At 41.7% G+C, this 26,110-nt stretch overlaps 1 protein-coding gene across 1 annotated transcript in view; it reads left to right on the top strand.

Annotated features, from left to right (window-relative positions):
- Positions 1–26,110, top strand: part of ITPR2 (inositol 1,4,5-trisphosphate receptor type 2) — a 592,637-nt gene that overhangs the window by 49,721 nt on the left and 516,806 nt on the right. The window contains exon 2 of the mRNA XM_052640930.1: positions 8,840–8,910. Within this exon, the coding sequence (XP_052496890.1) occupies positions 8,840–8,910 (71 nt within the window). The remainder of the gene's footprint in view (positions 1–8,839; positions 8,911–26,110) is intronic.

The following is a 26,110-nucleotide window of genomic DNA, read 5'->3' on the forward strand; positions in this document are numbered from 1 at the left end:
GACAGCCTAGAGAGGATCAAGGAAAGAAAATTATTAGATGTAGAAGGAAAATCTGAGAAGAAAATGATTGCTTTCTTTGGCTAGATTAAGACTTTAAGCTTTCAGAATATACAGGCAAATCCTTTCTGAAGTCATGGTTAGGTAATACATGTTTCTCTTTGAGAGGTAATGTGTAATTCTTTTAGTTTTTTACCACCAGTTCTACCAGCATCCATACTCTGAATATAATTGTTTCACTAAATGATGGCTTCTTGCAGTGATTTCTAAAAATGTTAATGTGTGAGCAACAGCATTGCCTTTGTAGTCCTCAGGATATGCATTTTGTTTAAAGGTCTTTAGGTCATTTGGCATAGATGATAGTGCTGATCAAAAAATTTAAACATAAGGATTCACTCAGTGTTTTTCGGGATTTCTATGTAGTATTGTTTGATAATTTAGTGTCTATGCTATAATTTATATGTGGTTTAGATTAATTTTATCTTTCATGGAAGAACAACTGGAAACATTTGAAATATGTAAGAGTACGCACAATTTCAACTTTGGAAGGAACCAATTTTAGAAATATTAGCAGCAACAAACCTGTGCATGGTTGAAAAACTTACATGTGGAATTAAATATACTTTTAATGTTTAAACTTAAAGTATTTGTGTTAGTAAAAATATATTATTGAAATAGGAAACCTAATAAGAGAAAATAATGTTCAACTTTATTGATTTAACTTTTAAAAATCTCACATTTCCAATGGCAAAAGGGAATTTAATTCTACTTGTCAACATAGGCAAAATATGAGTCCAGGCCATGAGTGAATTTTCTATGCTGCATCTGTTTTACATTTACAAGTTAGAACACTCTTTGGCAGAAAGTTTAACAATGAAATTACTTCCCTTTTTGTGTGATTAGAATTGTTTATGGTGTTATGCAGAGGTGTATCCGCAGGGCTTATCAGATCTAAGGTATGGAACTGGACATTTGTAGAACCTAGTATTTCATGTTAAGTTACTCTGAATCATGAGACACATTAGTTGGCTTACAAACAAGACTATACAGGCCTTGTTGTTGTTGAGTTGCTAAGTCATGTCTGATTCTTTGTGACGCCACAGACTGCAGCATGCCAGGCTTCCCTGTCCTTCTCCATCTCCCAGAGTTTGTTCAAACTCATGTCCATTGAGTCAGTGATGCCATCCAACCATCTCCTCCTTTGTTACCCCCTTCTCCTCCTGTCTCAATCTTTCCCAGCATTAGGATCTTTTCCAGTGAATCAAGTTGGCTCTACGGGCCTGGAGTTTGGCTTTTTACTTAGGCAACTTGAGTATTGGTCAGTAAAAAAATGTCCCCGATACTAAATGGCAAGACTTTAAGATGTTAAAACACTGCCTTCTAAGACTGTGGTGAATGAATGGAACAAAGATCACACACTAGTACTTTGCTTGGTATGATAAAATAATAAATAAACTTCAAGCAATTTATTCTGAACAGTTAAACTTTCAAACTATAATATATACAATATTTTAACCAATACAATATTGTAATTAGCCTCCAATTAAAATAAATTTTTATTAAAAAAATAAAATCAGAATTTGCTACTGAAAGGTGATACCAAAGCCAACTTTGATTACAAAATAGAATCAGAGAAATGAGAAACCACAGAAATAGAAGGAATTTGTGAGATCACAGCTGCCCCATTTAGAAAATGAGGCAGAGAGAGGTTAAGTGGCTAGCATAAACACAGCTGGCTGTAAAGTGGCAGACCAGGGATTTGAGCTCAACATATGTTTCTTCTCCTCTACTACTACTTCTAAGTGACAGTAAGGGAGGGTGATGTGCCAGGGTTGACTGACGGCGGGTGGTGGGGCTGTGTGGGGTAGAGGGGCAGTTTTGCTAAAAGTCAGAAAATTGCAGCTAGAGGAGAAATTCATATGGCCATCAGGGTAAAACTCTTAACTCCCAGTTAAGCATCACCGTCTTGATGGACGTGAGTTTGAGTGAACTCCGGGAGATGGTGATGGACAGGGAGGCCTGGCGTGCTGCGATTCATGGGGTCGCAGAGAGTCGGACATGACTGAGCGACTGAACTGAACTGAACTGAAGGGTAAAATGGTTTGTGACAGAGTCCTGAGAGTTCTGTAAAGGTGATTCCATCATACTTATGAACCTGGTCACAATATTAGCTCTCTTTCTTAGTAATAGTTTTTAATGACACTTACTGTGGATTCCCCTTCTTCTCTCTCCCCTCAAATTCATTTTCTTTAAATGTGCCTCAAAACCATTGTATTAGAAATAAACTATATCACCTAATTGCACAAGGATTGCATATGTGTGGTAGGCAAATATCAGGAAGATAACACACTTATTTTAAAAATTATGATATTTCAAAGGTAGAAATATCAGTTATGGCTTTGTGAGGAAAAACATATGACTAACATATTATATTTTACCTATTTTGTGGCAGTTTCTTTACAATTGGTGGAATAATAAGGGACTGAAGACCAACAGAGTAATTTGCTTTTTTTTGGAAGTCTACTTAAAAATTGGAAAGCCATGTATTTTATGCAATAATTTATTTACACTCCATGTGTATTCCTAAAATATATGCTATTTAATTTTGCCTACCTATGCCTTCTGTATAAATGGAATTATATAACATTTGAGACTTACTTGTTTTTAGCTCAATTTCATGTATTTGAGTGTTGTTGCATGTAATTGCAGTTTATTCACCTTTTAAATTAGTTCTCTTTTGCTTGAAATTACACACTTGTCATGGTATATTTATTTACATTACTGTTACTGATGGACATTTGAGTTTTTCCAGTGTTTGCTATCATGAAGTGTTGCCTCAAAAACTCTTGTATCAACACATGTCTTCAGTTGCACAAAATTTGCAAGATTTCTCTAGGGGGCATATCTGTCCAGTTAAAATTTGATTCATGTATATTTTGATTCATATTTATGTATAAAATCATTCAAAGTAGCTAATGAAATCTCCTTATAGATACCTTGGAAGGTCTAATTGTTGAATGATTTTTTTCTTGTTAATTACAGTAAACAAATAATTTACAGTTATGACCTTATGAAGAGAAGATAGGTATGAAGGATAACAGGTTTTATGTTAGCTGAGTTTCAGTGACAGATTGAGAATTTTTGGCTGTGGCTATAATTGCCCATTTGGCCTACTTGCTGATTCAAACAGGGGGAGATTAATACATCCCTTAAAAAACTGTACTGACAGATTGAAGTTGAAAGGTTCTATATAAGATATTTTATTTAGAGCAGGCTGTCTAGGTCCTTATCAGGATTTGACATTTTTGATAACTTTCTGAGATATGTCACCCTTTCTTCCATCTACTATTAGTTAACCATTTGTTAGTGCCAGTTATTTTTATTGATTTTGTGATCTATTAATACCAAAAATAACATTATTGATTTACTCAGTTGTTTGCTAAGAGTCGGATAGGACTGAGCGTCTTCCTTTTCACTTTTTACTTTCATGCATTGGAGAAGGAAATGGCAACCCACTCCAGTGTTCTTGCCTGGAAAATCCCAGGGACAGGGGAGCCTGGTGGGCTGCCGTCTATGGGGTCACACAGAGTCGTACACGACTGAAGCGACTTAGCAGCAGCAGCAGCAGCAGCAGCAGCAGCAGCAGCAGCAGTTGTTCAAAAAGTGACTCAGTCATTCACTCAGTTAATACTTAACATCTTGCATGTTTGAGGCCTAACATTTAGATTTGGGCATAATATGCTCTCACATGTTATGGTGAGAGCTTCCCAGGTGACACTAGTGGTAAAGAACCCACCTGCCAATGAAGGAGACATAAGAGATGTGGGTTCGATCCTTGGGTCGGGAAGATCCTCTGGAAGAGGGCGTGGCAACTGCATCAGTATTCTTGCCTGGAGAATCTCATGGACAGAGGAGCCTGGCAGACTACAGTCCATAGGGTTGCAAACAGTTGGACATGACTGAAGTGACTTAGCATGCATGCATGCATGCAGAACAGAAATGTGCTGACTCTCCTGCAACTTACAATTTGTAGTGCTAGTAAAATACGCACGTAAAAGAAAACTGGATGGAGTGTGAGAAGTTTTCTTATAGAGGACAGCCTCAGGTACTGTGGGAATATAGGTGCTACTAATCCATTCAAGAAAGATTGGAAAGTGTTTAAAAAATACAGATTCTTAGAATGTATCCTCAGAAATTTTTGTTTGGTAGATAGGAACCAAAGAAAGGTATTATTATTATTACCTCATGTATATATGATTCAGCCATTGAGCCAGATTTGGGAAACACTATTTATGAGTGAGAAAAATAGGAAGTAATCATGAGAAGGTATTTAAATGACTCCAAGAGGGTATAGATGGCTTTCAGATGATTTTCTGCTCATTGGCCAAAGGTTGATCTTTATATTTGTACCTATTCAATTGTAAATCCTTGTTTGTAAGTTATAAAAGTTAACTGCTCCAGTGGTGGATGGGAAAGCCTGGTTTATCAGTAGTACACGTGAAAACACCTGAAATTGTTCACCTATAATGAGTGTCAGGAGTGGGCTTGACTTCCATGGAAGCTGATGTAATCTTAGGTAGCATAACTGTAAGCTTAGTGTCAGAAAGAAGGAGATGAGAGACCTGTGACCCCTGCGCTTGTTGGAGATGCACCTGGATTCATGTGAATAGTCTCTGGGATCACATTTATGGGTGTGTTAACCCTTGGACTGCAAGGAGACCCAACCAGTCCATTCAGAAGGAGATCAGCCCTGGGATTTCTTTGGAAGGACTGATGCTAAAGCTGAAACTCCAGTACTTTGGCCACCTCATGCGAAGAGTTGACTCATTGGAAAAGACTCTGATGCTGGGAGGGATTGGGGGCAGGAGGAGAAGGGGACGACCGAGGATGAGATGGCTGGATGGCATCACGGACTCGATGAACATGAGTCTGAGTGAACTCCAGGAGTTGGTGATAGACGGGGAGGCCTGGGGTGCTGCGATTCATGGGGTTGCAAAGAGTCGGACACGACTGAGCAACTGAACTGAACTGAACTGAACACTTGGATGCGTGGAGGTGTTGAGCTCCTTGGTAAATATCTATATGAGGGAGAACTAGAGAGAAATAGACTTGTTCATCCTAGAAAAAGAAAACTTAGTCCAAAAGAAAGAACTGAGACCAAAAAGGGAAAGTTATTTGGGAAAGCCAGTCTCATTGTTTTTCATTTATTCATTTAACAAATATTTACTTAGTGGCCACTATAACTCATTCTAATGGGTGCCAAGGATATAATGGTAAACTAGATGGATTCAGTTTCTGACTTCATGGAGTTACAATTTATTGAAAGTTCAGACTAATAAGCAAGTAGTTAGAAAATGTAAGTTCTGTGATGGAAAAAGACCTATAAAACAGAGCAGAAAGATGGTAAGTGGTGAATACTCTGGCCCTGAGGGTATTCAAGAAGAGGCTCTTGGAGATATTATAGAAGTTGTTCAGTAAAGTCATCTTTAACATTTAACATCTGTGATCATATATGTTTTTATAACATTCACACTGTTGTAAAATTCACACTTGTTTCACACTATTATAAAATTCACACTTGCTTCTTTATCCACCCATTTCATCGTAACCTTCCCTTTCTTCCATTCTCTCCAAACTCAGTTCCAGCTCATTCAGTCTGTATGATGAGATGACTGTCTTTGTAATTTTCACAGACTTTGGTTTGTAAGGAATAGGACAAATTCTTCGAACTGAAGTCACTCTTAATTACTAATGTTTTTATCTGGGCTATTGAGGATAGGCATAAATATTTATGTAAATGCACTGTGACCTGACTGATGGCTTTAGTTTTTTCCCATTCCTCTTGATGGCAAGCCGTCATGCAGGTGGAGACTCCTTGGGTGATTCTAGGGGAGCCTGTATTTCTGTGGGAATGGCAAACACAAAGACTAAGTAAAATATCAATGCCACTTTTAATACATATTTTTTGTGCCCTAGATGAGTTGTTATTGTTCAGTTGCTAAGTCACGTCCGAGTCTTTGAGAACCCATGGGCCACAGCATGCCAGGCTTCCCCTGTCCTCCACCATCTCCTGGACTTGTTCACTTTCGTGTCCATTGAGTCAGTGATGTCATCCAACTGTCTCCTCTCCAGTGCCACCATCCACAGCTGTCCCCTTCTCCTTTTGCCTTCAGTCTTTCTCAGCATCAGGGTCTTTTCCAGTGAGTTAGATGTTCTCATCAGGTAGCCAGAGTAGAGCTTCAGCTTCAGGCCTCCCAGTGAATATTCAGGGTTGATTTCCTTTAGGATTGACTGGTCCAAGGGATTCTCAAGAGTCTTCTCCAAATTTGAGAGCATCAATTCTTTGGCCCTCAGTCTTCTTTATGGTCTAACTCTCACATCTGTGCATAACTACTGGAAACACCATAAGCTTTGACTATACAGACCTTTGACAGCAAAGTGATGTCTCTGTTTTTTAATGTGCTGTCTTGATTGTCATAGCGTTCCTTCCAAGGAGCAAGCATGTTTTAATTTCATGACTGGAGTCACCATCTGCAGTGATTTTGGAGCCCAAGAAAATAAAATGTGTCCACTTTTTCCCTTCTGTTTGCCATGAAGTCTCTAAATTAGACTATGTGCTTTTTTAAATTATTATTATGCTTTGAATTCTTAACTCACTTTTTTTTAAATTGGAGGATAATTGTTATGTTGTTATGGTGTTATGTTGATTTCTACGGTATATCAGCATGAATCAGTATACGGATAACCCCTCTGTCTTCAGCTTCCCTCCCACGCCTCCCCCCATCACACATCCACCCCCCTTCCCGCCCCTGTTGTCACAGAGCACTGAGCTGAGCTCCCTGTGCTGGGTAGCTGCTTCCCACTGGCTCTCTGTTTACACATGGCGGTGTGTACATGTCAGTGTTCCCCTCCCAATTCATCCTACCCTCCCCTTCCCCCACAATTAACTAGTTAGAAAAGCTGGAGTTTCCCTCACAGCATTTTTTTAGATTTAAATATAATATTGTGACATCCTTAGGACTCTGAGCCTTGCACATTCAGTGTTACAGCCTGAAGTTGGATTTTGTGGAGGTTTGGGTTTGCTTTTTCTTGACCCATTGTGACTTCCTGTTTCTAAGAAAACAATTTTGAAGCCTCTTAAAAGGAATTTCTTGCATGCTTGGCAGCTCTTGTAAAACCACATTTTAGCAAACCAGTATGAATGAAGTATACTAAAAAAAAAAAAATCAAACAAAGAACTATATGCTTGATCAAATTATTATTTTGTTTGGTGGAAATTGGATCTTATAGAGAAATCCAGTGATTTAGGAAGTGTCTGCTTTTGTAAACAGATAAACCAGGAACCAAAAGTTTCATCTTGATTTGGTTAATTATTCTAGTTCAAGGGGACTGTTGATCATGAATTGGGGTTACTTTATGCTGGGGTTAGTGCATACTAGTGAATGGGGTTTACTTTTGTGTTGGGGTTAATGTGTGCTTTTTAACAAAGTTCCAACTGGGGCATCGTTATTTAAATGAGCTCATAAATTTGGACTAACTCATGTGCATTCTCACAATATTCTGGAGAAAACCCTAATGGCTCTCATTATTTAGTCAATGGAGAAAATGACTATCAGTGAGTCTTTTGGTAGTTAAATATTCCCCTGACACAGAGATTCGTGTCTCCTGGCTCTCAGACCAGAGATTCAGCTTTTCTGGGAATTGTCCTCAAAATTGGCTTTTCATGGATATTTTAATAGGGGCAAGTTTTTGTAACTAGGAAGGTACTCTATTCATTTGAGTAAATTTATTGAGTACTCATCACTAAGTGTCAGGCATCCTTCTCGAGGAAGATAGGAATAGGGCGGTGAAGTCCCAAATGTTATTATCTTAAACACTTAATATTTAAGGGCCTACTCTATGCTAGAAACTGTGCTAGGTACGTTACAGCAATGAAGTTAGTCAGTCCTCCTGACAATACCATGAGGTGGGTACTCTTATCTGTGTTTGCAGGTGTAGCGAAGGAGGTCCAAACCCCCGCCTGGCTGGGCCATAGTTGAACACAGGATGAGCACTTTTTATCCTATTGTGTCATCACTCTGTGAGCCTGATCTCATAAGCTTACACATTCCTTATAAAAATAAAAGAGAACACGCTCGCATTCATGCTGGAACATGAAAACTTGGGCAGTCTAATCCCTGTTAATGTTTTGATGTCTGTGTTCCAGTCCTCATATGTGTCTCTGTAGAGGGGTGTGTGTGTGTGTGTCTTTAAATACATACAATATCTTACTGATTTGTTCCCACTTATTTTCACCACATATTATAAATGTTTTCCACACTACTGCCTTTAAAAAATAGAATTGTAAATGGCTCTGCAGTGTTTCATGGTTTGTCAATATTGTGATTTCTCTAACGTTTCCTGCTGCTGCTGCTGCTTGGTGCTTAGCCATGTCCGACTCTTGGCAACCCCATGGACTGCAACCCACCAGGCTCCTCTGTCCATGGAATTTTTCCAGACAAGAATACTGGAGTGGGTTGCTGTTTCCTACTCCAGGGGATCTTCTCTACCTGGCAATCGAACCCTTGTCTCTTAGGTCTCCTGCATTGGCAGATGGATTCTTTACCACTACTGCCACCTGGGAAGCCCACCACCTAACAGTTTTTCAGTTTTGAGTTTTCTAAACCCTGCTTTGATTCACACCTGTATAACCAGATCTTTTTCCAAATTTATGACTATTCAAACATTTCTGAATGAAGAGTGGTATTGAAAACTTTTTGTAAATATTGATGCAGTCTCCGTGTGCATTTTGTGCTCTATGAACATGACAATGTCAACAGTGTGAATGTTCTTTTCCTTCCAGACTGGTGGATGACCGATGTGTGGTGCACCCAGAAGCAGGGGACCTTGCCAACCCTCCCAAGAAGTTCCGAGGTAGGAAAGAAATACTTACTTTATATTATATGACCTAAGTGGGGGTATTTTTCTGTCTTAAAAGAAGTAATATTAGAACTTTATTCAATATAAAACTTTCAAATAGAAATATATCTGCTGAAAACTCGTTCAAAAGTTCCCCATTGTTTTTCTTCCTTGAGACACTGAAGGGCTGATACTGAAAGAATAGCTTCAAGTTTTGTTTTGCTGGAGAGTAGTCTGTATGTTAAGAGGCCACTTTTCAAACCGGTAAATATAGCTGAATGATATGTATTTATATATTTCCGTGACAGTTACACCATAAATATTAGTGTTTCCTTATCAGCTCTTTAATTTATTTTTGTAAAATCTCCAGCATGGTGATACTGATGGGTTAGTTTCACTTTTAAAATGTCACTTTGGATGGTACATAATAACTAACAATTGTCTTAGAGCTCCTTTCTAGGTATAATTTTAGAGGCAGTGTCATACTGTCAACTGAGAAGTTGTTCATAGTAGCAAGTTGACTATGACTGTTACAAGAGAAGGATTAATGGGACTTGTAGAGAATCATAGACAACTAAGACCAGTCATTAAGAGCTTGTGCAAGTCAAATTAATACTTTATAGTGTATAATATAATGATAACAACTTAAAAGCAACATTCATTTTGAATACACTGTGTCAGCATTCCTCCTCACATTGGTGAAAGACAGCTTTAATAAGGGAGCCTGATCTGGACAGAGAGTCAGAGGGGTTTGCTGGAGCCCCAGACCCAGATCAGAATGCTGTCCACGTGCATGGGGGAGGAGGGAGCCTTCACGTCTGGTGAGTGTTTCCCATGCTTCATGTTCTGTAACTTTCTTACACCATTTTTATTATAAGGATTTGCAGGAATATTGCATTTTTGTCTCAGAGAGTGACAGGCACCGTAAATGTGGTTTGAGTGACATCAGTCACTTTGAATACGCCATCTACTTGTCTCTCCATGTGGGGAAATTAGCGTGAAAGCAGATTGAGGGAGTGATACCACCCATCAGTGCGCCTGGACCCCTGCTCAGTGGGGACACTTCCCCAGCCCTGGGCATGTGAAGTCTTCTCACAACACAGTCCCCATGGAGAAGGGACTCACTGTTGACCTGCTTGAAGGAGAGTCAGCAGTTGTGACAAACCAGACACAGAGTGCTTCAGGAGAGCTTTCCAGAGACTGTGCAGTGAGTGTGTGGAAATGATTTCAGAGGCAGAAGAGGCTAAAGGAGGCTGATGGAAGAACGGACACTATGAAGAAGAACATACAGGTTCTAGAAAGCGTGAGCGAGTGTATTATATGAGGAGATGAGGAGACTGTGGTATGGAAGAGAGAGCTGAGGAGATTACCCAGAATGCAGGGCAGAGGAACGTGTGAACAAGTCATGAAAAACCAGTGTTGGGGAGGGGCCGAGAGGGTGTAGCAGCATCTAACCAGATTCTAGAAGGAGAGGCCGGAGTGCGTGAGAATGAGGCAACGTGTAAAGAGATACGGGTGAGAACTTGCCTAGGTTGTAGAAAGCCACTGTTTCTCAGGTGGAGGAGATATATTGAATTCAGAGAAGGGATGATAAACAAATTCAGATCCACAGACTCTCTTTTGTGAACTGTAAGATGTGGAAGATAAAAAGTTTTAAAAGCAAACTGGGACAACAGATCTGTATTTGTAGCAGAAAAAAGCATGGAGTCTGGGTTTGACCGCATTTCTCGCCGACTGTCATCTTAAGTAGGTCACCCAACCACTTAGTGTCTCCGAGGACATCTGTCATTGCCTGGTGGGACCAGGGGTGGATAAAAACAAGAATAATCTTGCCACACAAGGCTCTGTGTGGCTTGGATTATTTCCAGAGAATAAATGTAAAAGTGTTTTAAGTCATTATACAAATGGTAGCTAACTTATGATAGAAAGACATAATGTATTTCCTTTAAACATAATTGGTTCTTCTCTTACATTATAACCTCTTCAAGGGCAGGCTTTTCTTTTTTTCTGTTTGTGTTTCCCAGGCACAGAACTTTGCCCATAGTAGACATCAGAAAAAAATAGCGATTAGCTGTTCATGGGTGAGAGACCCACACTTTCCCTGGGATCGTGTGATACAACTTGGTTCCCAGGGGTGCTTCATACTTCATGATCATGAGCTTGTGTAGCCTTATTCCTCTGTCAGTCAGGGGAAGTTAGTCTGTGAAAGATAAATCTTCAGGGTTTGTGGCTGTCTTTTTCCTTTAAATATTTTAGTGTGTCTGAGGGAACTCTGCAGTAACAGCTCTGTACCCAGGAGGTAATTATACACAAATACTTGGTGTTATATGATTCAGCGGGCATTGGTTCAAAGTATGAATCATTCAGGTGCTCCGTCCGCCCCTGGAAGGCTGGCTTTTCCTGTAATCTAATGCGTTAGGTCATTGTCGTTGCTGGTTTGCTCTCATTTTCTACCTCTTGTGTAAGACTAAGTCATTTGTCTCCACTCATCACTGGAGAAGGAGGGTGTCTTGCCATTGAAGATTCAAGACTCCTTTTTGTCTGAAAGCTCTGACTCTTCTCCCTGGATTCTTGGAGGCCCCTCCTGACGGGGCCCCAGAGAATTCCATGAGATGGGCTTGCGTTGCTTTCCCTGGCCTTCACGTTGCTTGGCAGACCTTGTTTTCCCAATCCTGTATCCTTTCTCATACCTTATTCTTTTGCAGCTTCATCCTTCTCTTCCTGAATGTGTTCCTACTCTTCCCTTTGGCTGTAAAAGCGGTCACTTTTGCATAGATTGACCTCCCAAGATCACCACTCCTGCCTTTCCAGACCCCTCTGCCAAGTTTCCAGAGCACCCTCCCTTATTGTTACTTTTTAGATAATATGAAGAAACAACAGTGTATCCCCAGTTCAGCTGCACTTCACTTCCTTTTGCCTCAGCCAGACAAATGGTGTCTGCAAATTAATTTGAAACAGTTTTTATTTTTCATACTTACTGTATGGTTTGTTCAAGCGAATCATAAAATTTTAGAGCTTCTAGAAGGCAATTAGCAGTCAGTTAAGGACTTCCCTGGTGGTACAGTAGATAAGCATCTGCCTGGAATGCAGGGGACACGGGTTTGATTCCTGGCCCGGGAAGACTCCACATGGCCCAGGAAGACTCCACATGGCCTGGAGCAACTAAGCTGTTGTGGCAAAACTACTGAGCCCATGCTCTAGAGCCCATGAGCAGCAACTGCTGAGGCCACATGCTGCACCTACTTAAGTTTGTGCTTAGAGCCTGTACTTCACAGTGAAAGAGGCCTGTGGAGGCCTGTGCACCTCAATGAAGACTAGCCCCAACTCGTTGAAACTAGAGAATGCTCATGCACAGTGATGAACACCCAACGCAACCAAAATAAATAAATAAAAAGTAAATTGAATATGGGTCTCCCAATTTTTTAAATGAGGAACCAAAATTTTAAAGAGGTTAATACAGTTATCCCCAATACCCACAATTGTACAAGCAATATTCCTTTGACGGGTTCCCTCTGCTTTTCACATGAACAGAGGAAATGAAGCTTTAACAAACAAACAGCTTCCCAAGGGTTTTTTAAAACCTGGCGGATGGACAGCTATTTTCAGTAACCACACCATCAGAATAGAACTAACAGAAGCACATTGGCTTTCTCTTAAGTAAGTGCAGAAGTCTTTTCATGATCAAATATTCTTTCATTTTTAAAGATCAGCTATAAACTTTGGAATACATTTAGGTTATGAGGAGTCGTAAAGGGAGTATAGAGAGTTCCCTTCCACCCACTTTCCCCTGTGTTAGCATCTTATATAACTGTGGTTCATTTGTCACAGTTAAGAAATTACCATTTGTACATTACTGTTGACTAAATTCCAGGCTTCCTTTGAATGTCACCAGTTTTCCATTATCCTTTCCGCAATCCTGATCCCGTTCAGGATCCCACGTGCCATTAGTCATCATGGCTGTTTAGTCTCCTCTGGTTTCTTCCACTTTCTCAGTCTTTCCTTGTTTTTTTTTTTTTTTTTTAATGACTTTGATACTTTTGAAGAGTACTGGCCGGATATTTTGTAGAATGTTCCTTGATTTTGGTCTGGCTGATGTTTTCATCATACTTAGACAGGGGCTAAGGTTTTGGGAAGGGATATTAACTACCTTTTTCCCTACATCATATCAGGGGCACATATTGTCAACATGATTTATCACTAATACTATTTTTTGATACATAGTTTTAAAGGAATATTTGCTTATTTGTTTGGCTGTGCCAGGTGTTAGTTGCATGTGGGATCTTTCAGCTATGGCATGTGAATTCTTAGTTGCAGCACGTGGGATCTAGTTCCCTTACCAGGGATTGAGCCCAGGCCTCCTGCACTGGGAATGCAGAGTCTTAGTGTGAAGATCCTAATGTACAGTTTAGCCCTCCTCCTGCACACTAAATGATAGCAGTTGTTTCTATTTACATTCTTTCCGTTTTTCGTTTCCCTGTCCTCGTTCCATTATGCATGTCTCCCCCTATTCTCAAGAGAAGTTGGGTATAGATTTTTCAAAACATTTAGACCTATTAATATGTATGCATTTTCTATTAGGTGGAGAAACAGACCTAAATCAAAACAAGAGAGGTTTGTGTGCCCTTTTCTTAACCATAAAGGTGATAAAACACAGAAGTAACCCAGAACTCAGGGGGCCACTCCCCAGGAGGGCCGAGGGAAGAGAAGACAGGCCTGTCTCCTAGACCACAGGCTTTTTGGCTGTTTGCTCTAGAAATTTCCATCTCTGTGACTCTGTGGTCATTTGACATGTGACTATTTCATAATCCACCAGCCCTATCAAAAGGCTGCTTCCGGCAAGCAAAAAGTCATTCTGAGGCAGAACTTTGAATGCTTCAGGAACTAAAACAGAGACTGTCTCTGCTGTGCAATGCCGCTTGAGAGCAGGTCGTGAGTATCAAGGACTTGGGGGAACACTGACAAGACCTCTCTTTAACTCAGTTTCTTCTGGGCGTGTAACTCAGAGAGCCATCTTCAGGCTAGCACGTTCACCTCCGGGCTTCCCTGGTGGCTCAGTCGTAAAGGACCTGCCTGCCAAGCAGGAGACATGGGTTCAATTCCCTGGGTCGGGAACATTCCCTGGAGGAGGGCGTGGCAACCCACTCCAGTATTCTTCCCTGGAGGATCCCATGGACAGAGGAGCCTGGCGGTCTGCACTCCATGGGGTCGCAAAAGGGTTGGACGTGACTTAGTGACCAAACAAAAATGGCAGCAACAACAATACTCTCACCTTTTGGCTCTGCTCATGGAGGTTATGGGCTTCCCTGGTGGCCCAGATGGTTAAGAGTCTGCCTGCAATGCAAGAGACCCAGGTTTAATCCCTGGGTTGGGAAGATCCCCTGGAGAAGGGAATGGCTACCCACTTCAGTGGAATTAAGATTGCCAGGAGAAATATCAGTAACCTGAGATATGCAGGTGACACCAACCTTATGACAGAAACTGAAGAAGAACTAAAGAGCCTCTTGATGAAAGTGAAAGAGGAGAGTGAAAAAATTGGCTTAAAACTTAACATTGAGAAAACTAAGATCATGACATCTAGTCCCATCACTTCATGGCAAATAGATGGGGAAACAGTGGAAATAATGACAGACTTTATTTTTTTGGCCTCCAAAGTCACTGCAGATGGTGACTGCAGCCATGAAATTAAAAGACGTTTACTCCTTGGAAGAAAAGTTATGGCCAACCTGGACCTCAGATTAAAAAGCAGAGACATTACTTTGCCAACAAAGGTCCATCTAGTCAAAGCTATGGTTTTTCCAGTGGTCATGTATGGATGTAAGAGTTGGACTATAAAGAAAGCTGAGCACTGAAGAACTGATGCTTTTGAACTGTGGTATTGGAGAAGACTCTTGAGAGTCCTTTGGACTGCAAGGAGATCTAACCAGTCCGTCCTAAAGGAGATCAGTCCTGAATTCAATGTTCATTGGAGGGACTGATGCTGAAGCTGAAACTGCAATACTTTGGCCACCTGATGCGAAGAACTGACTCAATGGAAAAGACCCTGATGCTGGGAAAGATTGAAGGTGGGAGGAGAAGGGAGATGACAGAGGATGAGACGGTTGGATGGCATCACCGACTCAATGAACATGAGTTTGAGTAAACTCCAGGAGTTGGTGATGGACAGGGAGTTCTGGTGTGCTGCGGTCCATGGGGTCACAAAGAGTCAGATGCAACTGAACTGAACCCACTCCAGTATTCTTTCCTGGGAATTCCATGGACAGAGGATCCTGGTGGGCTGCCGTCCATGGGGTCACAAAGACATGACTGAGAGACTAACGCTTTTCTGGAGGTTATACACTTAAGAGCACTGGTGAAAAAGCTATCTGGCTAAGTAATAGCTTTGACATTTTATATAGTTGAATGTGTCAATCTTGTCTAACATGGTAATTCTCTGGTATGAGCCAATTTATAAATACCTACTTCCTCTACCAGTTTCACAATTCCTTTATTGAATTCCTTCAGATTTGATGATCATGTAATTTTGGGGATGAAGACTGAAACTATTTCAGATTTGAAATCACTAACATGTATTGACTGAGTGCTTAATACATGCAACACTGGGCTCAGGACTTCCTGTGCATTAATATTTATAGTCATCTCAATAACCCTGTAAAGTAGAAATTGGTGCTGTCTCAATTTTGCAGTTGAGAGAGTTAAGTATAAAGAAATTATACAACCATTTTAAGGTCCCCAAGCTTCTTAGTGGTGGAGTTAGGATTCAAAATGAATTCATCTAGCTCTAGAGCTGTTTGCTTTTAACAACTGTTCGCTACTGTCTGTTGTATAATACCCTCCTGTAAATTCTACCTGTTGGCCCTGAAAAGCCACATAGATTCTATCTAATCCCTCTTCCACACAATGAAGCTTTAAGTATTTGTTTGTTATTGTTTGGTTGCTCAGTTGTGTCTGACTCTTTGTGACCGCATGGACTGCAGCATGCCAGGCTTCCCTGTCCTTCACCATCTCCTGGAGCTTGCTCAAATTCATGTCCATTGAGTCGATGATGCCATCCAACCATGTCATCCTCTGTCACCCCCTACTTTTCCTGCCATTCTGTATTTGTTTAGAATGATTTTATTCTTGCACGTCTTTTCTTCTACTGTCTTAATTTAAAAAATTCTTTCACCTGTTGCCAGCTACATTATCTTCAGTGATTTCTCTAGTCTTCATCTCGCTGCTATGTGTGGATTCTGGTTAGGCTCCTATATGTCAGTGTCATTCTTAGTGGCGTAGGGAGATCTGAATATAGTACATTTGGGTGTGTTGTGATGAGACCCTACCTTGTTTTTGGATGCCACACTTGCAGCCCAAGAGTCCTGAGCAGGACTCCCCAACTCCCCTATAGGTGTTAGTCAAGCCAGACTCCTGAAACGTTTTCATTTGCATCTCTGGACCCTTGCTTTCCTCCTCCGTGCTCAATGCATGGTATTTTGCAGCCAGATGGGGGATCTGTTATGTTTCATCTTTTGAGCATTAGTCATTGATCTAGCCTGCCAAACTTTCCCTTTCTCTCTCGTTCTCTCTTTTTCGATCTTAACTCTCATCCACCTTATTTATTCAAAATCTTAGCCTCCTGACATCTTGAAGCTGAAGTGGATCACAGGGATATATGTGATAGTCTCGCTTCATGTGTTACTCCAGTGTGACTGAACACACCTGAAGAGAACTAGATTAGGACTATGTTGGTTGGAGCTGTTGTCATGTCAGATCCTGGAAGACGTGGGTGGAGAGAATCAGTTTGGGAAATGGTCCTGGGAAGTGTGAGGGAGTGAAGGAGAGAGAGCCTAATGCAGTGAAAGTGGTGAAGTGTGCATAGGGCTTCCTGGTGGCGCTAGTGGGAAAGAACCTGCCTGCCAATGCAGAAGATGTCAGAGACACAAGTTTGATCGCTGGGTCCGGAAGAGCCCCTGGAGGAGGGCATGGTATCCCACTTCAGTACTCCTGCCTGGAGAATCCCATGGACAGACGAGCCTGGCAGGCTGCATCCCGTAGAGTTGCACACAGTTGGACAGGACTGAAGTGACTTAGCAAGCATGCACGCCAAGTGTGCGTAAGACTCACCAGTGTGCCAGCTGGAGCTCAGTCCTTTGGGGCCCTTGGAGAAACCACAAGGAACATGCCTCAGAATCTCCTATCCAAGGCTGCAGCCAAGTTTTATCCTCGGTGGGTTTGTGGACTGTGTTGTCATTTCTTCCACACGAACTTCTGGGTTGCTCCTGCTTGCTAGTTTCTCCAAGTGTCGGGGAAGCGATCATGAGGACAGGAGGAGCGATGTGGGCGCTTGAGCTTGGAAGCTGCCCACATGCTGGGAACTCTCCACTGTGGTTGTCAGTGAACTTGGGCCTGAGGACACATAGTTGCGGTACTTGTATGTGCTTAGAATTTGCACCCGTTTCTTTATTTGAAAGGTCTGTGATTAGACTACAAACTGTTTGAGGGTAAAAACTGTGCTCTGTCGAGTTACCTAGATCAAGAACAGTGTTTTGTGTATCGTTGGGGCTGAATTAATTTTTGTTGAATTAACGAATAAAGTCCTAGAAAATTGTAATTCTGAAAGGCAATAGAATTTCAGTTCTGTCATCACATGCTTTTTTTGAAGTCTTACTATTACCCAGCATGTAACATAGATGTTAGGTGATTATTTCACTCATGAGAAAGCAAAGTGTAGACCTGTTATATTCTTACAGCCTTATATTCTCAACCTCTGAATTTCAGTTCATTGGTGTTAAAACTATGTATTCTAATATATAAATCTGTCGTGTGAATAGCGGAAGATGAAAACTTTTACATGAATTAAGTGAAGTTCTTTTAGGTTGTAGCATTTTATAGTTTGCTGCTACTCAGTTTAGAAAACTGCAGTGAATTTCCAAGCCAGAAACCCCATGGTTTATTGAAAAACATCTTTAACATTCTCCAGTTAAATGTTTCTGCTGTGTTGATTCTGTGTATTTGTGGTAAGTCATCATAATAAGAACCTTCTAAAGCTAATCCCCTATTATTAAACGCTTAAGTGGCAGTGGAAATTGGATAGTAAGTTTATTCTTTTCAGTGAGATTTCAGAGAAGGGCCAAAAGATGGAATGAAAACACATTGCTTTGTCTCTTTGCTTCTCTTGTTGACTCTAGTCAGGATTGTAAAAGGGCTTGTACTTTTAAAATATTTTAGTCTCTGTTGGAAGGAAGTTGCTGTCCTGAGTGGTTTTCTGTTTTGGACTGCAACAACAAGAACAACACCGTTAATCGTGTATTTGTCTCTCTGTGTTTGCTGTATGAACTTTGATTCATACATACAAATGAACTTTGATTGATTTGTGGCTTTGACTTGTGAAGTTTAATTTGCTCCATGGAGAGTAAAAGTAATGGGCAGAAAATGAGCACTTGTGATGTCCACGGTTTAGTACTGTTAGAACAACTCCCTTATTTACTGTTCTGTATCCATGGGCCAATTTTCCGAGTTGGGAGCTTGTTGTAGAAATCTCCCTTCAAGTGTTATGCATGATGTTAAATGTGTGTCTAAATTTTTGGTAAGTAGAGAATAAATGCCTTTTGTCTGTGAACATTTTAACTTAATAACTAAGACTGCTCTTTCTAAGAATAGAAAGTGCTACATATTGAAATTCTTAACTTTGAGTGCTTTGGATGGCCTTTGGCCATGTTCCCTTACTTAATTCGTGGTAGCCTCATTTTACAGATATAGAAATCACACTGTGAGGAAGTCAAATAATATGCTCAAGGTCACACAGCTGTTAGGTGAGAGACTGCCTTATCTGAAGCTGATGTTTTGAACTCTATAAAATCTCGATATATGTAGTAGAGATTTATTGATTATTCACTGTGTGCAGTGCAGTGTGTGAGCTAGTTACTAGGGTTCAAATGGGTCAGAAAGTAATGCTACTCTCAAGGAATTTATAATCTAATGAGGGAGATAAGATGTGTGTGTAAATGATTGCAACCCAACATAGAAAGTACAGGTTCAGTTCAGTTCAGTCGCTCAGTCATGTCCGGCTCTTTGCAACCCCATAGAATGCAGCACTCCAGGCTTCCCCGTCCGTTATTGACTCCCAGAGCATGCTCACACATATGTCCATCAATTCAGTGATGCCATCCAACCATCTCATTAATCTGTGGTCCCCTTCTCCTCCTGCCTTCAATCTTTCCCAGCATCAAGGTCTTTTCCAATGAGTCAGTTCTTCGTATCACATGGCCAAAGTATTGGAGTTTCAGCTTCAGCATCAGTCCTTCCAATGAATATTCAGGACTGATTTCCTTTAGGATTGGCTGGTTTGATCCCCTTCCAGTCCAAGGGACTCTCAAGAGTCTTCTCCAACACCACAGTTCAAAAGCATCAATGCGTTGGTGCTCAGTTTTCTTTATAGTCCAACTCTCACATCCATTGGAGAAGGCAATGGCAACCCACTCCAGTACTCTTGCCTGGAAAATCCCATGGATGGAGGAGCCTGGTAGGCTGCAGTCCATGGGGTCACGAAGAGTCGGACACAACTGAGCAACTTCTTCACTTTTCACTTTCATGCATTGGAGAAGGAAATGGCAACCCACTCCAGTGTTCTTGCCTGGAGAATCCCAGGGACGGTGGAACCTGGTGGGCTCCCATCTATGGAGTCGCACAAAGTCGAATACAACTGAAGCAACTTAGCAGCAGCAGCAGCTCACAACCATACATGACTACTGGAAAAACCATAGCTTTGACTAGACAGATCTTTGTTGGAAAAGTTATATCTCTGCTTTTTAATATGCTGTCTAGGTTGGTCATAACTTTTCTTCTGAGCAGCAAGCATCTTTTAATTTCATGGCTGCAGTCACCATCTGCAGTGACTTTGGAGCCCAAGAGAATAAAGTCTGTCACTGTTTCCACTCTTTCCCTGTATATTTGCCATGAAGTGATGGGACCAGACGCCATGATCTTAGTTTTCTGAATGTTGAGTTTTAAGCCAGCTTTTTCACTCTCCTCTTTCACTTTCATCAAGAGGCTCTTCAATTCCCCTTCACTTTCTGCCATAAGGGTGGTGTCTTCTGCGTATCTGAGGTTATTGATAGTTCTCCCAGCAATCTTGATTCCAGCTTGTGCTTCATCCAGCACAGCATTTTGCATGATGTACTCTGCCTATAAGTTAAATAAGCAGGGTGACAATACACAGCCTTGATGTACTCCTTTCTCAGTTTGTAACCAATCTGTTGTTCCATGTCCAGTTCTAAGTGTTGCTTCTTGACCTGTATACAGATTTCTCAGGAGGCAGGTAAGGTGGTCTGATATTCCCATCTCTTGAAGAATTTTCCAGTTTGTTGTGATCTACACAGTCAAAGGCTTTGGTGTAATCAATGAGGCAGAAGTAGATTTCTTTTTGGAATTCTCTTGGTTTTTCTATGATCCAAGGGATGTTGGCAATTTGATCTCTGGTTCCTCTGCCTTTTCTAAATCCAGCTTGAACATCTGGAAGTTCACGGTTCGTGTACTGTTGAAGCCTGGCTTGGAGAATTTTGAGGATTACTTTGCTAGCACGTGTTGCTGCTGCTGCTAAGTCACTTCAGTCATGTCTGACTCTGTGCAACCCCATAGACGGGTGCCCACCAGGCTCTGCTGTCCCTGGGATTCTCCAGGCAAGAACACTGGAGTGGGTTGCCATTTCCTTTTCCAATGCATGAAAGTGAAAAGTGAAAGTGAAGTCGCTCAGTTGTGTCCAACTCTTTGCAGCCTCATGGACCACAGCCTACCAGGCTCCTCCATCCATGGGATTTTCCAGGCAAGAGTACTGGAGTGGGGTGCTAGCATGTGAGATGAGTGCAGTTGTGCAGTAGTGTGAACATTCCTTGACATTGTCCTTCTTTGGGACTGGAATGAAAATTGATCTTTTCCAGTCCCGTGGCCACTGCTGAGTTTTCCAAATTTGCTGGCATATTGAGTACAGCACTTTCACAGCATGATCTTTTAGAATTTGAAATAGCTCAGCTGGAATTCTGTCACCTCCACTAGCTTTGTTCATAGTGATGCTTCCTAAGGCCCACTTGACTTTGCACTCTAGAATGTCTGGCTCCAGGTGAGTGATAGTACCATCTTGGTTATCTGGGTCATGAAGATCTTTTTTGGTATAGTTCTTCCATATATTCTTGCCACCTCTTCTTAATATCTTCTGTTTCTGTTAGGCCCATACCATTTCTGTCCTTTATTGTGCCCATCTTTGCATGAAATGTTCCCTTGGTATCTCTTAACTTTCTTGGAGAGATCTCTAGTCTTTCCCATTCTATTGTTTTCCTCTGTTTCTTGCACTGATCATTGAGGAAGGCTTTCTTATCTCTCCTTGCATTTTTTTGGAACGCTGCAATCACATGGGTATATCTTTCCTTTTCTCCTTTGCTTTTTACTTCTCTTCTTTTTTCTGCTATTTGTAAGGCCTCCTCAGACAACCATCTTGCCTTTTTGCATTTCTTTTTCTTGGGCATGGTCTTCATCCCTGCCTCCTGTACAGTGTCACAAACCTCTGTCCATAGTTCTCCGTGCACTCTGTCTAGCAGATCGAATCCCGTGAATCTATTTGTCAGTTCCACTGTATAATCGTAAGAGATTGGATTTAGGCCATACCTGAATGGTCTAGTGGTTTTCCTTACTTTCTTCAATTTTAGTCTGAATCTGGCAAGGAGTTCATGATCTGAGTCATAGCTCCTGGTCTTGCTTTTGTTGACTGTGTAGAGCTTCTCCATCTTTGGTTTCAAAGAATATAATCAATCTGATTTTGGTATTGACCATCTGGTTAAGAAAGTACAAAGGGCTACATAAAAAGTTATAGTAATGGTATTGTGGAATGACGGAGTTTTTAAAATTTTTTACAACTTTATTGAGGTACAGTTGTTTAAAATGTACAATTTGATGAGTTTTGACATATACGTATACCAGTGAAACCACCACCACAATAAGGAGAAAATGAACTACTTTTCTATTAATAGTAAAATAAGTAAGTTCTAGTCAAGGAGTCCAGCTGATAAACCACAGTATATATTCCATGCTGGTAGATTGGAAAAGACCCTAATGCTGGGAAAGATTGAGGGCAGGAGGAGAAGGGGCTGACAGAGCATGAGATGATTGGATGGCATCATGAACTCGATGGACATGAGTTTGAGCAGACTCTGGGAGATGGTGAAAGAGCAGGAAGTCTGGCGTGCTGCAGTCCACGGGGTTGCAAAGAGTCAGACACGACTGAGTGACTGAACCACAGCAATGCTGGTAGAGTCGTGAGTTGGAGCAGGTGTGGCCCTGTGGAGCCCAGAGGTGTGGGGATGGAATGCATAAAGATATATGGTAGGACATAGGTGCCGATGGTTCATGGGGCCACTGCTGCCTCCACCCCTTTGTTCCCAAGCCATCTACCCTCCCTCTTGGGCACATGGACCTGTAGAGGTCTTTGATTTAGTAAATGCACTGCGTGCTGAAGAATGGCACTTTATTCTTCCAGAGAGTTGCCTGGTACATCGATTGTGTCTTTAGAAAAGCATTTCAGCATTCTGTGAGACTGGTCGTTCCTAGGCGCGTTATGTGATAAGCTATCCCACAACCATGGGTTATTCCCATACCTCGTTTACTGGTCATGTGCTATGCTTGGTGGACTCCATGCCTGTGAATCAGGTAATTCTCATAACCACAAGGGGTCAAAAGTAATAGAATGAAGGTAATAGGAATCACATTGAGAAAACAGAGGGTGTTAGTATACAGTAACAGGGAAGATGAGTGATAAAGAAAAGGATTCTGTAGAACCAGAAAGCTAATCTTGTTCTGTCATGTTGGATAGAAGCTAGCCACTTCCAAAGTCTGCAAATTTTAGCCAGTTCTTCAGAGTTCTCAGTCTGAGGTTTATTGGTTTGTAGTCTGGATAAAAATGATGTATGTCTTTTCAGTTGACAAACGTATCCATAGTTTCATGCTGTGCTAATTGTTTTTAATTATTATTTATTACTGACTGTGCTGGGTCTTCGTTGCCACCTGCAGGCTTTCTCTAGTTGTGGTGAGGTTGCTTCTCTTGTTGGGGAGTGCAGGCTCAGTAGTTGTGGCGCACGGGCTTAGTTGCTCCCTGGCATGTGGGATCTTCCTGGACCAGGGATTGAACCTGTGTCTCTTGTATTGACAGGTAGACTTTTAACTATTGGACCATCAGGGAAGTCTTGTTATGGTATGTTCATTGTTAAGAGTGAGTGATAAGACCCTTTCTATTGATGCTAAAGGGCAATTTTCCTCTGATGTCTTTTCTAGAAACCAAATGTCCATATTTCAAAAATGGAGATTTGAATTTCCTGTTTTGAGAGATGAGAATAGCTCCTTAATTAAGATAGCATTTTCCCTGTTAGTAGAAAGATTTGTGCCTATGGGGAAGAGACATTTTGGCTTTTCAGGCCTAGTATTCACCTTTTCATGAAAGTAGTTCCCAGGGGAATACTTGGTATGCAAAGCTAAACTGCATTTCCCTTTTAAATAGTAAGTATAATACTGAGATGAAAGTGCCAAGCCATTACCCAAATAAATTCTCCATGACATAGACAAGTAAACCAATGATAACTAAATGTGATCAGGGCTACTCTACTACCACTGCTGCTAATCCCTGGCATTTTTTAGTCCTTACTATATGTCAGGCGATGTCTGCAATGCTTTCTGGTGGCTCAGATGGTAAAGTGTCTGCCTGCAATGTGGGACACCCGGGTTCAGTCCCTGGGTCAGGAAGATCCCCTGGAGAAGGAAATGGCAACCCAACCCAGTACTCTTGCCTGCAGAATTCCATGGATGAAGGAGCCTGGTGGGCTACAGTCCATGGGGTCACAAAGAGTCGGACACTACCAAGCAATTTCACCTAGTCTGCAATGCTTTATATTATCTTATCCATTCCATCTTTCTGAAACCCTAAGAAGTATGCATTGTTATTAAGATATTATTATCTGCGTGTACTGTATAAGGTGATGAATTTCCTGGGAGGCTCAGCAGGTAAACAGTCTGCCTGCAATGCAGGAGACACAGGAGACTTGGGTTCGATTCCTGGGTCAGGAAGACCCCCTGGAGAAGGAACTGGCAATCCACTCCAGTATTCCTGCCTGAAAAATGCCATGGACAGAGGAGCTTGGTGGGCTACACAGTCCATGGGATTGCAAAGAGTCAGACACGACTGAGTGACTAAGTGCAGAATACTGCAGACCTTGAAACAGAAAAAAATATAAGGTGCTAAAACAAATAAAACAACAACAAAGACCAAAGGCTTACAGAAGATAGAAGTTTATTTCTCTTTCACCTAATAGTTCCTAGGTGAGTGATACAGAACTGTCTTGTAACTGTATTGTCTTTAACACATGGCTTCCAAAATTGCTTCAGTGGTTACTATTCTGTAGTCAATACAAAGAGGGCAAAGGGCAAACAGATTCTTCTATAAGGAGAACTTCTGGATTTGCATGTATTAGTCCTACTTATGTGTAATAGTCATATAGTATATTGGGCTGAACGAGATCCTAGTTCCCAGACTAGGGATTGGACCCATGTACCCTGCATTGGCAGGTAGACTCCCAACTGCTGGACCACCAGAGAAGTCCCAACACATCCCATTTTGTGGATGAGTAGATCAAGGTACAGAGAAGTTAAGTAACTTGTCCAAGGTCATATAACTAGTAAGAAGCAAACGACTGACTGAGATCCAGACTCTTAGGGGACGACCGAGGATGAGATGGCTGGATGGCATCACGGACTCGATGGACGTGAGTCTGAGTGAACTCCAGGAGATGGTGATGGACAGGGAGGCCTGGTGTGCTGCGATTCATGGGGTCGCAAAGAGTCGGACACGGCTGAGCGACTGAGCTGAACTGAACTGATACTGCTTTTAGTCCTAAAGGGCTGTTGAAGTAAGAGAAGATCACAATTGCCTTGGGAATTCAGAGGAAGGATGGAGGTAAGCTGGAGCTGTGGAAGGATGAGCAGTTGTTAACTAGGTGGACAGGAGAGGGCTGGGGAGAAACAGGCACAGGGACGTGTAGTAGCATGACTCATTTGTGGCTATGGTTTTAGGAAAGTTAAAAGCTGAGGAGAATGTGGAATAGTGACAGAAATGAGCTTGGAGGACGGTCTGCTGCTGCTGCTGCTAAGTCACTTCAGTCGTGTCTGACTCTGTGTGACCCCATAGATGGCAGCCCACCAGGCTCCCCCATCCCTGGGATTCTCCAGGCAAGAACACTGGAGTGGGTTGCCATTTCCTTCTCCAATGCATGAAAGTGAAAAGTGAAAGGGAAGTCGCTCAGTCGTGTCTGACTCCTAGCGACCCCATGGACTGCAGCCCACCAGGCTCCTCCGTCCATGGGATTTTCCAGGCAAGAGTACTGGAGTGGGGTGCCATTGCCTTCTCCAGGAGGAGGGTCTAGGTGTTTTAATTTTTAACACCCACCCTCCTCCCCCACCAAAAAAAATACCCCCAAACAAAACTGCGTGGCTTTCTGAGCATTCATTTGCTTAACTCCTGAATCTCGGGGTTTGCTTGTGGCTTCTTCTGTTCTGAGCTGACTTGGCTGATCTCTGATGGACTTGTTCGTGTATCTGTGGTCAGCTGATGGCTGGATGGTATGGGCTGGCTTCGCTCACTTACCTGTGTGTGGATAGGTTGTTAACAGGCGTGGCTGGGCCATTCATCTCATTCTCTGTCAGGCTAGCTCAGATTCCTCCCATAAGGTGAGTGTGAGAACAGCCAGAAAGGGCAATCCTTCTCCCCTAGTGCTCAAGTATTATTCAGACCTCTAATGTTATATGGGTAAGTTCAGAGGCAGAGAGTGGAGAAATTGACTGTGTCTTTTGACAGAAGTACCTGCAAAGCCACTTGTAAAGAGACGTGCATACAGGGATGAGAAGAATTTATGACTGCTTGCCATTTACCACAGTAATGAACTTGGTTCTGGCATCCTTTTTGCCAGAGGGGTAGATCTAGAAGATTGCTGGAGATGTTAATCTCGAGGTGCAGGAAAAAAATCCAGATGCCAAATACAGATTTGAAATTTGATAGCATATAGATAGAATTTAAAGCTGAGAGTGAGAAGAGTTCCCTAAATGGAATCCCTGAGAATACCAACATTAAAGGTACTTCTCCCAAAACAACAATATCAAGAACCACAATGAAGCACTACTACAAAAATGAGTGAAATAAAACTACTGACAA

The sequence above is a fragment of the Budorcas taxicolor genome, chromosome 5, assembly GCF_023091745.1.
Source record: "Budorcas taxicolor isolate Tak-1 chromosome 5, Takin1.1, whole genome shotgun sequence".
NCBI lineage: Eukaryota > Metazoa > Chordata > Mammalia > Artiodactyla > Bovidae > Budorcas > Budorcas taxicolor.